At 37.9% G+C, this 20,872-nt stretch overlaps 2 protein-coding genes across 2 annotated transcripts; both read right to left on the reverse strand.

Moving 5' to 3' along the window:
* Positions 1 to 204: 204 nt before the first annotated feature.
* Positions 205 to 6,447, reverse strand: LOC136256002 (uncharacterized). Its single transcript, XM_066048910.1, has 3 exons — positions 6,033 to 6,447; positions 1,207 to 1,500; positions 205 to 373 (listed from the first exon to the last, which is right to left on the reverse strand). Exons 1-3 carry the CDS (start codon positions 6,382 to 6,384, stop codon positions 369 to 371), a joined length of 651 nt encoding a protein of 216 aa, XP_065904982.1. The 5' UTR covers positions 6,385 to 6,447; the 3' UTR covers positions 205 to 368.
* Positions 6,448 to 9,685: 3,238 nt separating this feature from the next.
* On the reverse strand, positions 9,686 to 19,101 carry LOC136256250 (uncharacterized). The gene is made up of 4 exons (XM_066049177.1): positions 18,944 to 19,101; positions 12,235 to 12,606; positions 9,902 to 10,195; positions 9,686 to 9,850 (listed from the first exon to the last, which is right to left on the reverse strand). Exons 2-4 carry the CDS (start codon positions 12,590 to 12,592, stop codon positions 9,828 to 9,830), a joined length of 675 nt encoding a protein of 224 aa, XP_065905249.1. The 5' UTR covers positions 12,593 to 12,606; positions 18,944 to 19,101; the 3' UTR covers positions 9,686 to 9,827.
* Positions 19,102 to 20,872: the final 1,771 nt, after the last annotated feature.

The following is a 20,872-nucleotide window of genomic DNA, read 5'->3' on the forward strand; positions in this document are numbered from 1 at the left end:
AGTTACCTAGTGTACCTGTACGCAGTTCTATATTAAGTGTGGAAGTCGAGTTTAAGGAACTGCAACTCGAACCGTTATTTAATTGGCAGCACTGAAGCTTCCAGACCGTCCCAGCTAGACTCGCTTCCAGAGTAGCTATGGCTCATACAACCACTCGTATTACCAGTAGCTAAACAGATTCGAATAAGCACTGATGCACACATCACTTGTTATACCTTTTTAGTAAGTTCCAAAACATATAAAATAAACTATGTACAAAATAACAAAAAAAAACTGGTAGCTAGCTAGCTAGCTAAACATATAATATAGACTGTATGTCAAACACAGCAGTGATACTAGTCATCTCTGGGTCCACTTCAAGGATTTGATCATCCTAATACAATGATACAATAATGAATTAGTAAAAAGATGCAAAAGTCATCATTGCAGTTTCTGCTATTAGCTACAGTTCTATGTACATGATTATAGGCATGTTTGTATGTATGTATGTATGTGTGGTGTAATGTGTGTTTTGCATGCCATGCCTGCGTAGCTACAGTGTAGAAAAGTGTATGTCACACTTAATATTCAACTATTCTGCTAAGTGCTACATATTATATGTCACAGACACTCTCTAAGGTGAAACATCAATGCGACTAATAGTTATAGGCGGCCACTTTTCAAGCACAGATTTATAGCATAAGCAGTTCTTAAGTGCATGCATGCAGCGACTATACAATATACCAATAAAGACTATTGTTGTAATAACACTATAGCATATTTCAATGTGAAGTACTGTGCACTAAAAAGGAATAGCAGATGAAAGGTGAGACCTTCAAGTAACTTTGCTCTTTGCTACTATTTGAAGAAATAGTGTAAGCCATTCAAAAGCAGTGACTATTTGAGGTGAGACATTAAATGTGAACACGCACGTACAGACAGATTATTAGCCTTACATCACTCAACTACTGTACTCACAACCACCAGCTTGAAGCCTTCTGAAATTGTCAATGCATAAATTATTGAGTGTAGGTGTATGACTCATTATCATGTGTTATTACAATATTTGTATATAAATGTACTGTATGTGGTTCCAAGCAATTTACTTATCTGAAAACTTCTATTTTTTCCCTAGTTATAGGTTCATATTACCAGGAGTCTGCTGTACACTGTATTATATTGATGCAAGATGTGATAGACAAAACAACACACCGTTGCTTCACTTACTAAGTTTTTCAGCCATTTTATGTAACATCGGATCATCATGGTTCTCCATCACCTCAATGAATCCCTTGAACTTTTCACTCATCCCCTGCTCTAGGCTGGCTATTATGACATTGTCAAGGAACCACTTCATTCCTTCCATGTTCTGTTTCTGAGCATGTTCAATACTCTGTTTCTCCTGGAAAGTGACAACTTCATTAGTAAAGAGTGCGCTCAACATTGGATCAATTCGTAGAGCAACAAAGGAATTGTACTGTGAATATAGTTTCTTCTTTGCAGCAACTGGGTCAATTTTTTCTAAATATGAATATCAAACAGTAAAGTAAATAATTTCACATTTTACACTACTTTCTAAAAACCAGTTGTCTAGCCGGTTGATTTAGCAAGTCATTTTACTAATTACTACTCAATTAATTGATGAAGTTCACAGTAAACAAAAATGTAAACACACAAATTCATTTAATCTACACAAAACTTCTCGGCTGTTTAATGCTATCTTTATTTGTGTTTCAAAGCAAACTGTACAGTACTTATGGGTGCTGATCAGTAAGAAAAGTTTTTGTGATATGCTATGTCCACTGTTCAAGTCAAATAATTGATTGTTCCTGCTGGCATATGAGGCCATTTTACACTTAATATCTGTATGGTACATATATAGTGCATTTACACTAGCAGTTGGGCACGGTACAGTACAGTACAGCATGGCACGGTACGCTTAACTTTGCCAGTGTAAACGGATATCGTTTCGAGCCAAACCGTTACGTTCCGGGCTCGCCTGGCCCTGCTACTTCAACCGTGCTGGCTCGGTACGACACGGCACGGTAGACAAATAGAAACAAACCTTGCTATATCCTTGGCTGTTGTACGTCAATACGATGGCTTCTACCATGGCCAAACGTAAAACAAAGTCCAGTTACCACGTTCGACTTGAAATGAGCTGTCCATCGAGCGGTAGCCGCTGATATTGTCCCTCAAACGGATTGCTGGTAACTTGTACAACAGCAACAGCTTGAAATGAGCTTGAAAACGGCGAGAGCATCTCGTAGGACGATACTTTAGCCATCACGTGCTTATGTATAAACTTTCCCAGCACGGTTATTTCCTTACCAATGTAAACGCGCACTTAAAACGTAGCGTACCGTACCATACCGAGCTGGAGATACTAGTGTAAATGGACTAATAAAATCTCATCCTGATATGCTTAACATGACGAAAACAGCTAAGAAGAAGCAAACTTTCATGGTGTTCTGTTAATAGCTTCGATTTATAGAATGAAGCCTTCTTTTCACTATAATATTTTCCCATAACCAAAAATTTCAGGAAACCAGATGTGTACCCAGTCGGTTGTGGGCATGTGCCTGATTAAAACATGTACAATCATTCTTAAGAGCTGACATACAACAATGACAATCATATTGTTGAAGTGTACGTATCATTTGATTGGTTTGAACAAACAAAATGCAATACATGTATTACAATCAAAGGTGGCAATCAAGAATTGGCTGTGATGATGTGCTGGAATGCTATACCATAACAAATGAAAGTTTGAAGGGACTAAAGTTTAGCGAATTTGGCAAATTGAAGAAATTCACCATCAGCTATTCAGAGTTCCATAATTATTAGCTGCATGGTAAATTCGCCAAAACTTTAGTCCGCCAACCTGCTTCGTATGCTGACTCGCCAAACTTAACTTTCGCCAAGTTTTCATCATTTATGATAGTTACAGGCACTATTATAGTCATTCAATTTCTTACATGCTACCATTTCTAAAGATTGCTGCACCCTTTTGCCTGTCTGTGCTTTCATTTGTTTGTCTGTTCCTTGTTCTACAAGCATGATAAAAAAATGCACCTTACATATATGAAGCTTCTTTTCCTGAAACATAAATCAGTTTGAAGGGACATTAATTCTTGGTAAGTACACTACAAATTTTGAAGTTGTTTGCCTATAGAGTAATGATAACGAAACAGATCAGAATGTGATTAAAAATGCACAGGTACAGGAAGCCAGTGACATGCCACATACGAATCAACACTTACATGTTAGTGGAGAAAGAAATGGGACACAACAGAAGAAAAAGGTAAGTTCATCATGCGTTTTAGCTGCAGTGGTAGGCGAAAAAGCACATCTCAGAGACCTATTTATGCTAAGGCCACTTCAACTAAATCTTTTGTTTCTCGGACTGAAACTAGTTGAAAAGTGGGTCGGTAGGTAGGTATAATTAAAATAATAATAGGTGGTAATAATTTTTTTTAAACTGAAGTTATGGCTACACGTGTAACTATGGCGTTTGATTGAGTTCGATGACAAATTATTAGTTATGGTTAGTACACCTAAATGATCAAACGTCCATCCAAAGTCTGCTTTTACAACTTTTCTTGTATTAACCAAGCTCGCCCCATGCATAGCAGATATGGATGGCCAACAATATCATTGATGCCGTAAACTCATGCGATCGAACATGTGATCTTAAAAACGAACAAAAACATTTCATTTACGAATTTTATGGGTTGGTCGTGTCCGAGAAACAAGTAATTTAGTTGAAGTGGCCTAACAGTGAAGCAAGCCTGTAGCATTAAGTTGTGCTTGGCTGAAGGCATGAGTTCTTAGAAAATTCATTTAATTCTGTAGAACTTGTCTCAACAACAGTTTTGGGTCACTTAAAGTGGGGTGCATATTAAGCCATAACTTGGGGGTAAAGGATGCTTTTGTACATTTCAGGACATAGCTTTTATAGTAGAGTACATGAAAGTTTGTGGTAGAAACAATTACTTCACTTTTCCTTTATGACAATTTGCAGCCTTGCTTATGAGCTACATGTACAAATGAGAGCCATGAAAGCACCACATGTAATATGATAGTGCAGCTTCTGTTTAATTGCATTACTGGTTCCTTGTGTATACATAACTTTAAAATTGTTTTCCTGTTATTTTAATAAGCCAAAAGATTAGATCATGATATTTGGTGACATTCTTTAGGTTTCGCTTGACCATAATAATAAAATGACAGATCAGTTTACAGTGGAACTTCTCCAAACTTAAGGACACAGGAGACAATATGTCCACAGTAAGAACAAAGATGTAAACAGGTTTGACTCCATATTCTGAACAAGGGAAACCCCTATATTACAGGATGGGTTCCAAACTATCCGTTATAGAGACGTTCAGTATTGTACTTGGAGAGATTTTGCGTTTACACACGAGGCAAAAACTATTTTAAAACTCTACTATTGGGTAGGAATCTATAGTCTACAATAGACTAGTTTTGACTTCTTGTGGAGATGCAAAGTACAAAAACAAGTTGACAGCTTGGAATTACGTTTACACTGTTAAGGTTATGCAAACAAGCAAGTGTAGGGCCATGCCAAATAGCAAATTCTTTGATTGTTTTTGTGCATTTACTGTGTCCACTAGCAAAAAAACCTTATGGCATCCATTGCCATGGTAACAAAAATAGTAGTCACTTGAGACGGCAACAGCCACAAATCGGTAACATGGATTGACGGGAAGCAGTAGTACAAAGGTAGATGGTCATATGCAGCATCGATTGTGCTGCATTTGAGCCACTGAATTAAACTGTATCTTACACAGTTTCTAGACTACTACCTAAAACAAATGCACCTTAATTGCCACAAATTGATCTGCATCACACAATAATTGTTGTTCAGACAGCTTGCAGGTGACAAGAAACTAATACAGTTGATTGTGCATGTATTGGAACATTGCATGACAGTTATGTGATAAAATCGTTATGTGGCCATTCCGTTTATGAACACAGCAAACTGTCACTGTACAGTATGTTCAGTTTGAATTGTTCATTTAATGTTGTTTGCATCCTTATAAAATTTGTTGGTAAGTTGAATTGCTGAAAAATTCATGCACCGAAAATCACTTACAAAGCCTGATATGCAAAACAAAAATTCCAGATTCTATCCAGTATGTAATATTTCAATTACCGTAAAATATGTTTATGCAACAAGATGCATTATCAATTTTGCAGATTTCATTTGCCTAAGTTTGTGGAATCCACCTGGGATTCCAAATTCCAAGTGGTATCAGTTGCCACTTTGCTCAACATACATGCAACCTAGGCCTGCACGAGGGTACTTCCCCAAAATACTGCAAACATATGTATACATATAAGTTACTACAGCATACATAATTAGCTAGTTACACAGAGAACATGTAGAAAACATTATACATTGCACACACACGCACACACACACAAAGCAGTAACAAAAATATTACACACGTACAGAACCAAAAAAAAGCAACGAAGTGTATATTTAGCCGGTACCGGTTTGCAAACACTAACGGCTATTGTGCCGGCACTAGTAGGTTGCCCCGAGCATTCAACTTTAGGGGATGCGAAAAGTAGTTCCTTAGCGTTAGGGGTAGGCTAGGGTTCAGCTTTGGTTTCTTCTTCACTCTTGTTATATATAGAAGTCACTTCAGTCGGATGTTTATAACGTAGAAACTAAATAATATGACTAGCTGCAGCACCGGTGGTATAATCGTTACAAACATTGCTTATGAGTACGGATGCCCGGGTTCGAACCCTCGCTTAGACAACTTTTTTTTTTTGCTTTCTTAGGTTTTTTGTACAAGTTTTTTTTTAATGCACGTAACATTCTAAGTATTATACCCTCCACTGCCGGCAAAATAGCCGGCAAAACAGTGTAACCGGTACCGGCTCTATATAACCTGCCAAAAAGTAATGCTTTATAGTGTGACGTAAAGTATTACGATTTGAATTGATTGACTGTTATTAAAGCTTCTTTGGCCTTAGTACTTCTTCTTTCTTACATTAGATCAATATACAACACAAACCTGGTTGAGGAGTAGGCTGTGGGGTGGGGTCTGGCGGGGAGTGTGCAGACAAATCTTGTCTTATTGACTGCAAAAGAAACATCACGGTGGCGTCTTGGGTGGCCTTCACATAGTCATCCATCGCTTTTATGAATTTATCAAACTGGTCTGTCACACCCATTGTTACTCCGGGCTGCATCCAGTTAATAAACTTTTGTGTCTTTTCTGTGTCTGTTGCGGCGGCATTTACACCTTGAGAAAGTTGAGTATCACGCATCAGACCATAAGGATATAAGTAAGGTATCAGTGAGTTCATCGGCAAGGCGTTCACCAACTTTGGTATGTTCTTTTCAAATGCAGTCTTGTACGCCATGCCCTCCAAAAAAAAAAACGAGTAGGGTTCGGAATTATTTTCTGACGCGCAAGCCGTTCACAAACTGCGCGAAAATATGCGTACAAATTTTCAAGGTAAGGTAAATGCGGGTATTTCCGGACAGCGTACAATTCCGGACACTTTGGTACCTTTATCAAGCTAGCCGAGGAACGAAACAACGGATTGCCTTGAAATTTCTGCTGTGAATAGCTATTCTTATAGGGATTATAAAAATCGAAAAGTGTGTTCTAGTTGATTCATTCTTGGGTGCTATACACGAAGTGTCCGGAATTGTGCGCTGTCCGGAAATACCCGCATTTACCTTACGTAATTAATTTTCGCGGATGAAAGTTTCGCGGATCCCGCGAAAATTACGTCCCTAGAAAATTTGTGCGGTGTGCACCTCGGTGTGCACTACTATTATTATTAAGACTTCACAGCACAAGTGCTGAAGGTCTGCAGGGGCGGATCCAGACTTTTTAAAAGGGGGTTCCACTCTGAAATTGCAACTTCAGCCTAGCTGTAAGCCGAAAATCAAAAAAAAAAGGTCATCACCTCACCATAGATACCCTCACCAACTACATTTCCTTATTAATAACTCCACGTGTAGCTTGCTACACTGCTCCTCTTAAGAATACTGTGACTGCTCTATTAGAGTATCTCGATCTTGACTGCTCTATTAGAGTATCTCGAGTAAGAGAAGCTCTTTCAAAAGGGGGGTTCCATGGAACCCTTTGGGTCTGTGGGACACCTAGTCCTACAGCCTGTTTACATATTATTCTGACTCGAAGGGCTACTACAAGTAACGAAGTTACGAAGCTCGCGAAGTTACTAATCTCGTTAGTGATCCACCACAGATATTCTATGAATCCATTGAGTAACGCCTCGCCACCACGAAGTAATGAAGCCTACTGAATGAAGCTTACGTTTTAGTCTGGCGCGGCCGCCCCTTCGCATTAAAGAGGAAGGGTCTGGTCACTCTAGCACTACAAATTTGTAGCGGGTGGAATGTAGCTAATTAAACAATGACATCACAACAATGGCAACAAGAATAACACGTCTGACGACCATACAAAGTAAGCAGATCTCAGTTACACCGTATAGACGACTACCAGCAGCCTTAATCATTATCTCATCTTCATGAAACTTCGCGATAATCTCTTTCACTCATTATGTAATTCCATAGGATGTAGCTAACTTATAAACAAACGTCACAAAAATTCAGTAATTACCAACAACACGATCTGATTGGTGTTACCTGTTTTCGGTAACAGGCTACAAATTTGTAATGCTAGAGTGACCAGACCCTTCCTCTTTATGTGAAGGGGCGGCCGCGCCAGACTACTTACGTATATTCACCAGCTTCTTAATTATGATTTACACATTGTCCAACAACGCAATCATGTCACGTGATAAGGTGGTAGTTTCACACGTGACAACTTAAGGCTGTGGACACAAAGTAATATAATATGTAACATTATTATAGTTTTGGGTAATATGTAAATAGTTCAGTTGCAATGTATAATATGTAACTAGTTACTTTTAAAAAGTAATTGCCCCAACACTGCTTAGCAATACTTTACTGTTCACTTCACTGCATTAAAATTGATCATGGTAAGATACGTATACTCTAATTTGATAGAACTATAGCAATTAATACTTACTAGCCACAACTTTTGCCCTGCAGTAAATTTTGTTTATTTCAACTAGTCATGCAGTTTCTGTTGGTAGCTAAATAAATTATAAATAGCAATTTCAGAGCTTCCCATTTTAAAAAAAATCCAAGATGTGCCACTGGTAATAGAAACTTTGCAGTGCATTATGAATAGAATATGATTACAAAAGACAATATAGATTACTGCATTGAAGGTCTGCTAGCAAATTGCATGTGCTATATATAGCAGGGGCCAAAGTAACAACTAGCTACATGGAGTAACTAGGGGTAAATAGAGAAGCAACGTCGCAAAGGAAGTGGTACGCATAATTATATAGGTTGATGAGTTATTTAAATGTCATTCCAAAAATGTGGTCTGCTTCAGTTATAAATCACTGATCATGACTTGATTGTACACGTGTTGAGGTGTAAATCAATCCATGTACTGCTGCGTACACCCTACCAATGTGGCAATGTCCATTAATTGTGGAACCAGAGGTGTGACAGCTGTGTCCACTGCTTGAAGGTTCTTAGTTTACTAATTTGTTAAGCTGCTTTACTGTAGTTGTGCCCAGTTATACTGATAGTAAAATGTCAGTAACTTTAAGTATATGGAACATAATTGTTTTACTAAGTTTTAAACTCTCAGTAAACATCAGTGAATGCAGGTTTACTGAAAAGCTACTAAAATTCCAAACAATTAACTGTTCCATATACTGGGGATATACCACTCTAGTAAACTAAGAAACTTCAAGCAGTGGTCTCAGTAGACAATCCTAACAAACACTGTATTTTAGTGAGCTTGGCCTGCATGTCCAGCAGCTAGATCTATCAGAACTATTGTTGTATTCTAATCAGTTGGTGCATGCATGTTATTTTACCGTGCTGAACAGATGTAATGCATACGTATCCTTAAAATCCACCATATAGCTGATCAACGTTATACAGTACATATACTGTGTAACTATTTTATTTGGTGACTAAAGCCTCCACCCCTGCTGCATGTAGTATGACTTTGTCCTAACAATGTGGGACAAGGAATTGGATATAATTCATGTAAAGAGCTAGGAGCTAACTATACATACTTTATGTAGACTCAGTTAAGAACTCTGCTCAGTAGCAGTTCTATGGAGGACATAAATCACTTGTTGGTACTCTTCACGAATGGAACATCCATACCTATACTCTACAGTATATAAGACTTGCTCTCTCGTGTATGCTATCATATTGCTATGTACACTCAACCACAGGTGTTTATCTTAACTATTTAATGAACTATGCCAGATGATCTTTCGAGTTGCACTGATTTGTTTGTTTAACACATGATGCAGATATTCTGGGTAATAAATATTGCATATACTTGGTTAAATACCGCACCTTCAATAGTAGTCACACTTGAGTTTTACATTCAATTGTGAAAATAAGAGCTTCAACATCGTTCTTGAGCATCGAGTGGTGGTAAAATTCAAATAGTCACTACATCAACTTTATTTGTGATCTAACACTGCAGCTTTTAACTAAGTCAATATGGTATAGCTAGCTACTCATGTACATATTTGACTACAAACCTTTGGAAACAAAATTCCTGTACTCTTAAGCACTAAAAGTACACACATTTACCCCATGCAGCGCAGCGTTATACACATGTTTCTACACATGTCTAAAATATATAAATGATTGTTTATTCACAATAAATGTACAAAAATAATATATATGATTGCTGAGGTGCATAAAAGTTCTAAATGACACCCAAGTAGAAACAAGGGGAAAAAACAGTTTTTAGTTTTTTTCAAAGAACTGATCGGGATCCACCTACACAAGTATAAATAATACATCTATTGCTATGTAGAGTTGACCGCTTACCTAATCTCTCAGCAATTGTTCGTAACAAGGAATCATCATGCTGCTCCATTGTTAAAAGGAAACCCTTGTACTTATCTTTTACTTTGTTTAACAGACTGCGATCAATGACTTCAGTAAGAAAATAATTCATCCCGTCTAGGTCATTTTGCTCCTTCCGCTCAATTTTCTTCTTTTCATCCATAGTGACGACACCATTTGCTAACAGTGATGGCAGTAGGGACAGGATGGGAAGGCTAACCAAACTTGCAAATTCTTTCTGGAGGTTTGTCCTTGCAGTATTGCAGTCAAATAAACCTGTAAATATTCAAATCAGCCTTATAAACAAGTTGAAAATTCCAAATGTTTTTGTGTATTTTACTATATAAATATTCCGAATACCACAATTAGTAACATTACACTGTATTCTTTGGTGTAGGGAATAGAGTAGGGACCATAGCACATTGATAACGGCCCTCAGGCTCGTGCGTTTATATCAGGCAGAGCACTCGTGCCCGTTGTATAACTATATAATAAATTTCTTATTGTTTTACTGTGATTTAATATCGTGCAGTATTCCAGCTTGTTTCAGTACTTTTTATCGATGTGTTACGGTCCCTACTCTAGTTAAAATTTCAAGTCTTTTGTGTACTTGTTTTTTACCTTTTTTGTAAAATAAAAAGTGAACCCACGTGTACAGTATCAAAAGAACCCACGTATACTGTATGCCCCAGCTAACAAATACCATCTGAAAAGTGAAGTATCCATTATGCTTCATTGTCAGTTATGTTCAACCCATTACACAGCATTACGAACCAAGAACTGTTTGAGAAACACATGGTCCGGTAAGTCCATGAAGAATACATTGTACGTACTGCAGTATGCCAAAAGCACCCTCGGGCTGAAGTGATGCCAAACAGCGAAAAAATCAAGCCTGTAGCCTGTAGCCTTAGCCGTTATCGGGTTACGCTGGTCAGAAGGCATCAGTCCGGCAGTCAGTCAGTCAGTCAGTCAGTCAGTAGAAAATTTTTAATAACGTTTCTTTTATTTCATAAAAACTTGTTGAAAGCATTTCGGTGAAGACTTGTTTGGGCATAGTTTAACCTAACCAATACTGCTTCATCGTCGTCAGAGTAAAATGAGGCTGGTTTTTGGGTGATGTTTTTCATGGGCCATACCCATGTCTTTGCGGTCCCTTCTGTACAGCACTATCGTACTGTATGATTCAATGGCTATTGCCCTCAAATAAACTTATTTATAGCAAAACTATAATGTTCCATAATATTAAGGATTTTGCAACATGAGAAAAAAATTTAGAATGGTTGTTATATTTGTAACCTAGACCGGGCAAGTGTGCTTTGCAAGAGAATAACCAATGATAAAAATAAACACCTTGCATAACATACATACAAATGCATGTGAGGAACTTTTATTCAAAGACAGGAGTTCATACCTCCCGTATCCTTGTGGCATGTATGTGGCTCCTGGTAAAGAATTTCTCAAGTATGAACATTTCAAAATGATTAACATTCAGATATAACTGAACACTTTACAATGAACAATGTTCAACTGTGTTCAACTAAAGGGGCTTCTCCGTGACTTGAGCAAAACTTCAAATTGTATACACAAACACTATTTTAAAGAAAAGCTCCTTTAACCAGCAATCTTGTAACTCTACCATGAGGATAAATTATCATGGCTTTAGTTCATGGCTGCTTACTGGCTTCTGTCAAAGAGTTCATAGTTGATGTGGGCATGTATAGCCAATTCCTAAACTGAAAAGTCAACCACTTTGACCACTCAAATATTAAGGTTAAAAGGAGACATCACATGGTACCAATCAGCTTTATAGTGATGTAGCTAATCAGTAGTAGTTGGTACCTTAAATTACAACCCTGTGAAATGCTTCAATAGCTGCATATCTGTTTTTACTATGAAATAGAAAATTGCATGATTTAAAGCATGACAAAACAGTTGACTATTCTAACTCTGGTCATAAAATTAATAGGTATTTTTAAAAAATTATTGCACTGGACAGCCAGTGATTACTGACACATCCAAGGGGACCAGTCCCAAGAAATAAATACATACATTATGATTAGCTAACTACTTACATACAGTAATTATATTAACTACAAATAAATTAAATTCAATTAAATAATGGGGTAAGTGGTTCCAATCTTCAATTGTTCTAGAGAAATGACTAAATTTATATGAATTAGTGTTTATAAATGGTGTTAAGAAATGTAACGGATGATAAGGTTATACTGATACTAGTATCTGTACAGGTGCACTATTGCTGTACACTATAGGTGCATAGTGCATCATTGAGCACTTTCACTGTAAGTATTACTAACCTGTGGATCCTCCTGCACCTGCACCAGTACCTCCACCCCCTCCACTAGCTCCACCCTTTAGGTGTTCCCTGATGGTACAGGCCAATTTCTTCAAAAAATCATTTGTAAATTCTTCCATTGCTGATAGTAGCTTCTCAAATGGCCCAGTGTCATTGCTGCTGCTTATTGGGGGTCCAATCATATTGTCTAAGAAGTACTCTGCCCCATCTTGTGCTGTTTGCTCAGATTTTACTTGAGCTTTCACATTGCCAGGGAATAGACCCTTTTTGAACAACAATGCAGTGAAAGAGACATCTTTCATTGGCAAATTAGTCACCAAGTCCGGGTAATAGTTAGCATAAACTTCCGGAGCAGTCATCCTGTATTACTTGCCTGTATAAACAGATATATGACAAATTTAATTACTGAATATGGTTAAAAAAGAATAGAAGTTTGTGAATTAATAGGAAGCGGGGCTGAAATGATCATGGATTTTAGTATTCAAGTACTTTCTAGAGTTATTGTAACAATCGAGTAGTGCTGCCATGGTATAGAAAAAACTTTATATCGTATATGTGACCGTCTCAGCAAAAACCCGACTTGTTCGCACAAGCATGCGTATTGAGAAAAACGAAATTTAAGAATAATTCATAAAATTACGCATGCTACAAAGAAAAATATGCAAGTTTTTATCGAGCCAGTATTCAAAGAAGGAAGACTCAAATCAATTCAAACTATATACCATCTTATTCGCCTGCTCATGGAGAGTGCGAAAATCTTTGTTTCGTTTCTGTAGCGTCAACGGTATGCGTGTCACTTGCGTTTGTTTACAATATGGTAAACGTAAACAAGATCGTCATCGTTTCTTCTACCAAACCGCTCTCATATCCATATGTGCAAGCGTCTACAGGGTTAACACTATACCTTGGCTGATGTGCTGATCCATGGTGAACATTTTAAGCTACATTGCAACGTTGTTGGCTAATCCAAACGGAAGTTATGACTGCGAATGTAAGCGCCTGTAGTTTATTTTCAGTATAGTCTCTGTACAAATCGATTATCTTACTCTTCCTACTATCTAGTGCTATAATTTCAAAACTACACACCACAGAAGGCTGAAACTTTGGTGATCCATTCCTTGGATACTGCTAATAATGCTGAGTGAATAAAAAAAATTTTTTTAATTGTGCGAACAAGTCGGGTTTTTGCTGAGACGGTCACATATATATCACTAAGGTTTATGTCACGAAATGAACATATATCACAATATAGAACTAACTGTAACATTTGCAAGACAAACATATACATACTAAGTGGCGTCATTATCTATTGTGCAACCATCGGTATAACTGATTGGCCATATCATATCAACACCTCAATATATCAATACTATCAATGTATCAATATATTATGGCAACACTACAACTGAGTACTGATAATACTAACAATACACATATGATGACAAATGCATCATGTGAGCTGGGTCATGTGATCTTAACAAGTAATTGAGTACCAGTTCTGCTATTCAAGTGCCAATTTTATTGAATTTGTTCCAGCCCTAATAAGAAGTTGCATACTGTAGCTAACTATAATGATACTTATATTATAGAGAATAAAATCAGAAGTAAGAACTTAATGTTAGGTGACAATTGTTCCAAGCCTTTTGTAAGCAAACTTTCACTGTAGTTGGAAATTTTAGGTCTCTTGTTTACATGACACAACACCTGAGTGACCAGATGTTATAGGAATGATGTCAACAGGTTGACCATAACAATAAGAAATTTCCCAAACAAGGAATTTTTGTTCTAGTAAGTACATCCATTGTCTATAGAACATGAAATTTCCAAATTTTCTCCTCTTGTCTTTAAACAACTTAATGTTGTGCTACGTACCTCTAATAACCAGGTACTCAGTAAATAGTTGATAACACACAGCATGCTATTAATTATTGCAGCTTCATTTATTTTGTTTTGTAACATGTATTGCAAATCAAGAATATGCAGTACATTAAAATTGAACGTACTTTGTAATTCGCCAATTATTCATAACACATCAGTTAAAAGGGCGTAGGCAAGGGGGTTCGGATGGTTCGTACAAACCCCCCTTTCAGAAGCAGAAGTTTTCAAATTGAAAATCACACCAAATCTTACAACCCTGAGCTCTCCGATAGCTACTTGCATACTGGCGCAGCTCTACTACTTTTGAGGGTCACATTGCATTATTTTAAATGCTGAATCATTGATGAATCAAGTACTGCATCACGTAATCAATTGTGCACGTGATTCATGGTAAAAATGGTGAAGGACAGTTGGTTCAACTGGTTGATGCAGCTGCAATAAACTTGAGTGGACGGGTTATACGTGTGTCAGGTTAGCACGCACTATGTATGAATAGTTGGTGTATATATATATATATATATATATATATGGTGGATGTTTTGTTTGTTTGTCACATGTTGCAGGCACGTGATGTGTCGAATATATTGGAGCACAAGCCAAGTCTGAAGTCAACAGGACTGCATGCATGACTGAGAATAATGTATACCAAGAAGAATGTATTGCCAACTATAAGGGATTCAAACTTGGAGGGCTCCCGTCTGCTAAGAAATTCAGTGAAGTTGGTTGTCGGTATAATATTATGGCAACGTCTGGAAATGAAATTTAGTTAGTATTATAATAGGCTTATAGTTTCTATAAGCTGCATAAAGTAGCAGTGTGTAGGGTTTAGCTAGTTAGATGCACAAACAGCACCTTTTAATGTCGACGTCACTGCCCAAGGGTACATTTTGTGTATGCATCACTTTCGTTCAAACGTGGTTCAGGGGAAATACCCAGGCTTTCCCCAGATTTTTGTGCACTTCAAATCTGTACCCCCTTCCAGAAAATCCTGGCTACACCCCTGAGTTATTCGCTAAGGAAGCGTAACTTGAGCAAACCACGAATTATACACAAAAATATCTTCTCAATTGTTTTATTGTTTGTCTACCATGTTTTCATACACAATTCGCTGGACACAGCCTCGTGGCTACTCTTAATATCCGTTCATGTACAAAGGAGACATGTCCCTTAAACTTGAAAGAATACATTATTATTTGTTGCTTACAAGGTCTGTTATGTTGTCTTCACACCGCTGCAGTACATAGGCTAGCCGCCTATTAAACTGTTTCACATGGTTCAGTGACCGGCCACTCTCCCTTCAAGTAAACAGCATAAAAATGATAAAGGTATAGTTGGTGAGTTAGCTGTGAACATTTCGAAGCAGAATACTTGGAATCTGAATTTTTGATTAATAAATGATGAGATGTAGAATCTTACACACAATTTTAAGTGGTGTTGGACCCCTCCCATTAATGGCTCAGTCCATGAGGTGGTTACCACCTATTAGGAATTATAGTTGAGCTAATGATCCCACCCACCCATGCCAGAGAGAATAGCCTCAGAAAACCAATGTCAAAGTGGGTTTTGTTTTTATCTGGAGAACACTGTGAATAGGTATCCAACTGAGAGAGATGGCCAAACAGTGTTGATATTTTAGACTTCACTTTTATGTGAAGAAGCCTATGGAGATTTGCTCCAAGTTAGGCTCCAATTGAACCAATTTGTTCACTATAAAAATGAATAGTTTCTATTGTATTGACACTTCATATTCACATATCTATTCACTCAAAATACATATTAGAGATTAGCAGATACCTTGAGAAAGAACAGCTCTTGGTGAACCAAATGATAACAAATGAAGGTCGCTTTGCGTAATTAATATCTTGTTGCCATTTTTACAATACAAGAGCATTCTGACGATTCTTTACATTCATTCACATATTGTGACCTGTTAAGATTTCCCCCAGTTTGATGCTAGCATAATATATTCTCGATAGACAGGAGCTCATAAGCGCCACTTATAAGCTCCTGACAGGAGCCCATAAGTGCTGCAAGGCCGTAATCATGGCTTCCTTTGAAAATAAACAGCTTGAAGGTGATGATGCAATAAACCACTGAGTAACAGTGAATATAGGATGAATGCCCTGTATGGACTTGAGGTTTACTTTAGGTTTTAAATTATTAGTCAATTGTTGGAACCACTAGTATCACGGTCCTTCACGCCTTCAGCACTTATAAGCTCCTGATTCTACCCAGCCATAGTGAGCAATGACAGTGTGTGTAAAATATAGCTAGTCGAAACGATGCCAACGTCGGTGGAGGAACATACAGGCAATTCTAAGCAAGCTTAATGCTTAGTTTTTGGGATGGATTCTGTCTCATGAGCCACGCATGATGACACACAGTGTTGGGGGTAACGCGTTGTGTAATATTATTACTTTTATGGTAACTAAGTAATATACTTTACTTACAAATGTGATGCGTTACCTAAGTAATATAGTTACTGTAACGAATCTAATATTATGCAATATTATTACTATAAGTAATGAAGTTACTAATCTCGTTAGTGATCCACTGAGTAACGCCTAGCCACAACAAAGTAATGAAGCCTACTGAATGAAGCTTATTCACCAGCTTCTTACTTATAACCAAGATCTGCACATTGTCCAACAATGTAATCATGTCACGTGATAAGGTGGTAGTTTCATACGTGACAGCCTAGGGCTGTGGACACAAAGTAATATAATATGTAATATTATTATTTTATGGGTAATATGTAACTGTAACTAAATAGTTCAGTTGCAAGTAATATGTAATATGTAACTAGTTACTTAAAAAAAAGTAACTATCACAACACTGGTGATACACAGCAATGCTACTAAGCAGCATAGTCAGTCTGTGGCTTGATCTGTGGGTGATTCATTGTAGCTATCAGAAATGCCCCAATTTACAGCTGCTTAATTGCTTTGATCTTAACTGGACTAATCATTAGTGATGCACCGATACTAGTATCGGTATCGGCCCTATTTCGGTGGTATCAGACTGGTATCGATAAAGCTATAAATGCCTGATAACAACCAATACTTAAATGATGTCATTTAATTACTTATCAAGATGGCGGCTTACATAGCGCATTGAACAGAGTTGAGCAAAAGCTGACATAAGCCATGAATTCAAGCCAGCCACTTGCATTATTAGTATAGTGGAAAATGAAGCCACGAAATAAGATTCATTGAAGCCATAAACTATTATCTTCACCACAAAACCAGAAACTTTAGTTGATGGGATTAGCAAATAGTTTAGTAAGCTATTACTAAACTAGTTGTTTCTTGTGAGAAATGCGTGTGGGACAAAGTATCGGTACCGGATCGGTATTGGCCATTTCCGGCCTCAAAGGTATCGGTATCGGATCGGTAGTGAAAAAGTGGTATCGGTGCATCACTACTAATCTCCTAGCTAATTTGTCCCTCAAATTCCATTTTTGAGCCAAACTTCCTGATAAGCATGTAATTCCAAAAAGCTGGCACCCAGTACGTGGTCTGATGTAGTAGCTACGCAATGCTCAAACGGACGTAAAATATCCACAGTCCCACGTCACTAACAGTACTATGCAATGCGCGGATTCCGGAATTTTTGGGTCAGGAGTTCCCTTTGTGCCTGAAACTTCCTTACAGCTGGTAGTCTCATCATCGAGAAAATCTCAGCAAGTAGCCTAGAATTAAACCTTTTCCCCCTGTATTGCAGAAGACAATGAGACAATCTGATAGAAACATGTAAATTTTTTAAAAACCGTTCAAACATTGATCCTAATAAATTTTTTACCCTATCATTAATAAATTTCACAAGAGGTCATGATTACAAACTATTAAAGCCCAGATCAAAGCTCCTTATCCGATCCAAATTCTTCAACAATCGTATCATTGATCAATGGAACAGTCTACCCCCATCTGTGATTAATGCTCAGTCAATTAGCCAATTCAAGAACAGACTTGATCAGTTTTAGACAGAATCTGGATATGGACACAATGAAAGGCCAAAGGCCTACTACTTTACAGTTGTTGATTTGTAAAGTTTCTAATCCCTTTTCTGTTACACCTTTATTATTGTTTAATAGCTAAGTCAAGTACTGTTCTTAGGTTTCCAGTTCCAGTTCGCTAGGTTAGGTAATCCAAAGGCTTCAGCACATGTTGCTGTCAGACCTTCAGTGCTGGTCACTGTAAAGCTTTAATAACAATAACAATAGTACTAATACTGCACACTTTGGATATTATTACACCTCTAATTTAACGCACACCCATGCTAGTCTCGCGTGGTCAGACCGCTTTTTTCCGTGTATTGGGTGGGGAAAAAAGGATCTGGTGCAACTCCAACAGCTGTTTACTTCTGAGCTGTCCCCGACACTGGGGACGCTAATTGAATAACTTTGGCCGCAAAAGGAGGTGACAATGACGTCAATAAATAAACTCGAGATGGCTTCGATCTGTTTATCCTTTAAATGAATCTTAATTTGCTCTGATGTCTCTTTTATAACTTCTTGAAAGTTCATCCTAATCGTGTAACAAGACTCACAACCCAAGCAGGAGTGTTACGAATATTTCATTGTTTTACTGACGTCATGGCACCTCCTTTGCGGCCAATGTTATTTAATTAGCGTCCCCAGTGTCTGGGGACGGCTCAGAAGTAAACAGCTATTGGAGTTGCACCAGACTCTTTTTTTTCCCACCCAATACACGGACTGAAAAGCGATCTGGCCACGCGAGACTACACCCATGCACACAGTAAAATTTAATATTGTCATCGATCAACGTACGTACCAACATGCATAAGTGATAGCTATTCCGGCGTTTACTTACCCTTTTGTATCTCTGATATATCTGCCGTACTCGATCTGCTACAACCTGCCTGCTTCTTGCGACCTCGCCTAGCTACCGCAAACACGTCATTAAAGACATTGACACAATCCCACTATTGGGATTTCACCTTACATTTCCGCTTTCAACCTCAAACACTATCGCTGTCATAAACATAGTAGTCAGGCGGCGCCCGCCATTTCACAGAAAGAAACTCTTTAGCAAAAACTAGCGGGCGCCGCCACATTAATAGCTATGTTGGCATGCCGTCGCGTCGGCGCAATGGCGAAGCCATGGATCGCCCACCTCCTCTCACTACGGATACCTGTGCAGTTAGTTCAGTTTGTGTGGAGGCGGCAGCTCCCCCTCCTTCCCCCATCCACCCAAGGGTCCCCCCAACACACACACACACACACACACACACACACACACACACACGAACTCAAGTTATATAAAATTCAAGTCGGTTGCTGTATGTAGTCTTATTCTTTAGTACCCAATAGAATTATTTGTATCTGCTCTGAATGTTCTATTAGAGTAGTATTGACTGCTCTATTAGAGTACCTAAAGTCTTTATTCTACGAATGCTATATCCCACTAGGGACCTGTGAGAAGGCTTAGTTAAAGCCTGTGAATACAGCGAGTCAGAAACATGTCTTTTGATATAGTACCCTTGTTCTCCAAATCCGTTATTGAGGAATCCACAATGTAAGTTTAATTTCCTATTGCACTGCAGCCCTGTACCCTGTATAATTATTTGTGCTGCCAAACTAAGGTAGTCTGGTGTTCCTGCTGCTAGCTAGCCCACAAATTAAAGGGGGGCTCCAGGACCTCTGGGCCCCTTTTCCCCGATACGCCCTTGAGAAATACTTTGTCATGCTTATCACTTTTTAACAAGCACATGCACCACAAGATTAGCTAGATTTAATTCACATGCAAACTGTTCCTGAAATCATTGGTTATGGCTATTAGAGTATTTGAATTTATAGCTGCTCCAAACTTAAATTACACTCTTATAATTTTGACCAACTCTTAATTGATCATGTTTAACAGTGTCCTTCCCCTTGCATCTTTCTACTGCCTGTGCCTACACGTATAGCATGCAATTGCACCAGTAACTTCTACTATAGCTCACATAATATACTTTTGTATGCATTTACTTCAACTTTCTGAGTTTCCTGCATGGCCCCTTAAATCCATGTGCTTTTGCATGTATCTGTTATTTGATAATTAAAGTTGAAGATGTATAAACTTCTTTATCTTGTTCCCTTCTCCAGCACCATCATGCATGTCCATTTTTTTAAAAATCATGCACTGATCAAGCTTGTCATCACAAGGACCTGGATATTCTATTTGATGATCATCTGAATTTCGTGATCATACTACATAACCACATCCACTTACAGTTTCTGGTAAGCCAATTGTTTGTTGGTACTACTTGAAATTTCTTAAGAGAGTTGGAGATAGTTATACATCTATATTATTAAAGCATTTGTTGAAGTATGGCACTAAATCTTTTAATCACATTTTGGGACCTAGCTTTAAAGGTGCATGGACATAGATGTATGGGTGGGGATCAATATAGTGGTAAATTCTCAACACTCCATACCTTACCAAAGGCAAATATATAATATATACAGTTGCATAGCTAGCAGTGTGAAAACGTGCATGTGCATACCAGCATACAAGACCTGCTTACTGACAAACTTTAATTAGCTATCACCCTACAAATCTAATGTAAAATGTTTCATTTGTATCTATTTCAGTTTTAGCCTCCTCATCATGCATTCTGTGATTGTTCTAGCTATTAGGGAGTTAAAGTTGTCTGTTTGTTAGAGCATATTGACAGTTTATAGAACAAATTTATTTCTGCTGGAAGTGGGAGACAGGTTGCACTACCTTGCCACTTAAAAATTAATTCATGCACTTTCA

Source organism: Dysidea avara, chromosome 5 (assembly GCF_963678975.1).
Source record: "Dysidea avara chromosome 5, odDysAvar1.4, whole genome shotgun sequence".
NCBI lineage: Eukaryota > Metazoa > Porifera > Demospongiae > Dictyoceratida > Dysideidae > Dysidea > Dysidea avara.